At 51.5% G+C, this 1,896-nt stretch overlaps 1 protein-coding gene across 1 annotated transcript in view; it reads right to left on the bottom strand.

Moving 5' to 3' along the window:
- Nucleotides 1-874: 874 nt before the first annotated feature.
- kcna10a (potassium voltage-gated channel, shaker-related subfamily, member 10a) overlaps nt 875-1,896 on the bottom strand; it is a gene marked incomplete at both ends in the record, with an annotated part of 1,734 nt that continues 712 nt past the window's right edge. The window contains one exon of the mRNA XM_079529299.1: nt 875-1,896. This exon is cut by the window's right edge and continues 712 nt beyond it. Within this exon, the coding sequence (XP_079385425.1) occupies nt 875-1,896 (1,022 nt within the window).

Here is a 1,896-nt window from a genome sequence, read left to right as displayed (position 1 = left end):
TGTCAAGTCAACATGAAATGTTGTACCCTGTAGTAGTCTACAGTTGGAGGCCATCGATATTGTCCTTTTCTTTTTGCTGAGGTTTGCGTGATCTGCGCAAAAGGACAGTTAACCCATTTTGGGCGGGAACCCCTTTTGGTGTTTTAAACATTATGTTATAATTTAGCTATTGAAAAATAGCAGATCTACAAGCTCATAGCGAGCTTGTAGGTCTGCTATTTTAGAAAAATCGTGAAAATATTTATTTCAGAAAACTGGAGGATTTAGAAGGATTTTTTTTAAATTTTGAGGTCAGGCCTAAATGGGTCAAATGATAAGGGACAATATCGGTGGCACCCAACTGTATATACATTTATATTCTTGCAGTTGTGTTTGACCTCAACAATAGTCACAAACGAGGTAAGTGTGTTCCGGCCTGCATGTCTTAAAAAAACATTATGTATAATAAGCTGCACTGCATTAATCCCGTGTGTTTTATGCTATTCAATAAAGAAAGCCACAACAGTTTGTTTCCTCCGTTTCAAGCCATGTATTCCTTGTCATTTCAAATGTTTTGTCGCCTGGGCCATGGCTCAGCGGTCCAGGCACCTTGGCTGGTAATCCAGTCTGGCAGTGTGCCACGGGTTCGACTCCCGATCCCGACGGCCTTTACTGCATGTCACCCCCCATCTCTCTCCCCATTTCCTGTCAGCCTACTGTCTGTCCCTCCATAAAAAAATAAAATAAAATAAAGGCGAAAGCCACAAAAAAACATTTAAAAAATGTTTTGTCGTCATCAAATAATCCCTTTGTTTTAAAGTGCTGTTCTGCTCCCCGGGTGTCTTTTCTCCCCCATTTGTTTCCCCCCCCCCCCCCCCCCCCACCGAGTCACACCTTATTTCTCCGATTTGTCAGTCTGCCAGGTGCCGTTGGCCTTGTTGAGGGTGAGGTTACTTCCTAGCTGCGACGGCCGCTTCGTCAGGTCCGTGTCTGTCTTTATGGCGTTCTCCACGGCCTCCGTCATGGAGGCGGGCTTGTCCTCCTGCTCCGTCTCGCGGTGGTAGAAGTAGTTGAAGTTCGAGACGATGACGGGCACGGGCAGCGCGATGGTGAGCACGCCGGCGATGGCGCACAGCGTGCCCACCATCTTGCCCCCCATGGTGACGGGGCACATGTCCCCGTAGCCCACGGTGGTCATGGTGACCACGGCCCACCAGAAGCCGTCGGGTATGCTGACGAACTGCGTGGTGGGCTCGTCTACCTCGGCGAAGTAGATGGCGCTGGAGAAGAGGATGACGCCGATGAAGAGGAAGAAGATGAGCAGGCCCAGCTCGCGCATGCTGGCCTTCAGAGTCTGCCCCAGGATCTGGAGGCCTTTGGAGTGACGCGACAGCTTGAAGATGCGGAACACGCGCACCAGACGGATGATGCGCAGGATGGCCAGCGACATGTTCTGGGTGGAGTTCTCCTCCGGCGTCGACACCAGCTCCGTAAACACTGTCACGAAGTAGGGGATTATAGACACGATGTCGATGATGTTCATAAGGTTGTGGAAGAACTCCCTCTTGCTGGGACAGCAGCAAAAGCGCACCATGAGCTCAAAAAAGAACCACACGATGCAGGCGGTCTCGAGGAGGAAGAAGGGGTCCGTGAAGGGCGTGGGCTTGCGGTTGCGCGGTGGGCCTCGAGTCTGGTTGATAGGCTGCACTGCGTTAGTGGGATAGTACGGCTCCCATTCTTCCCGGAACTCTGGCAGCGTCTCCATGCAGAAGATGAAGATGGAAATCACGATGACAAACACGGACACCAGGGCAACGCACCGGGCCGCGTTGGAGCTCTCCGGGTACTCGAACAGCAGCCAGAACTGCTTGTAGACCTCGTTGGTAGGCAGAGGAATGTCGGCCTCGGTGATGAAGC

Source organism: Electrona antarctica (assembly GCF_951216825.1).
Source record: "Electrona antarctica genome assembly, chromosome: 2".
In the NCBI taxonomy this organism is placed as follows: Eukaryota; Metazoa; Chordata; class Actinopteri; order Myctophiformes; family Myctophidae; genus Electrona; species Electrona antarctica.
This window is presented reverse-complemented; position numbering and strand designations above follow the sequence as displayed.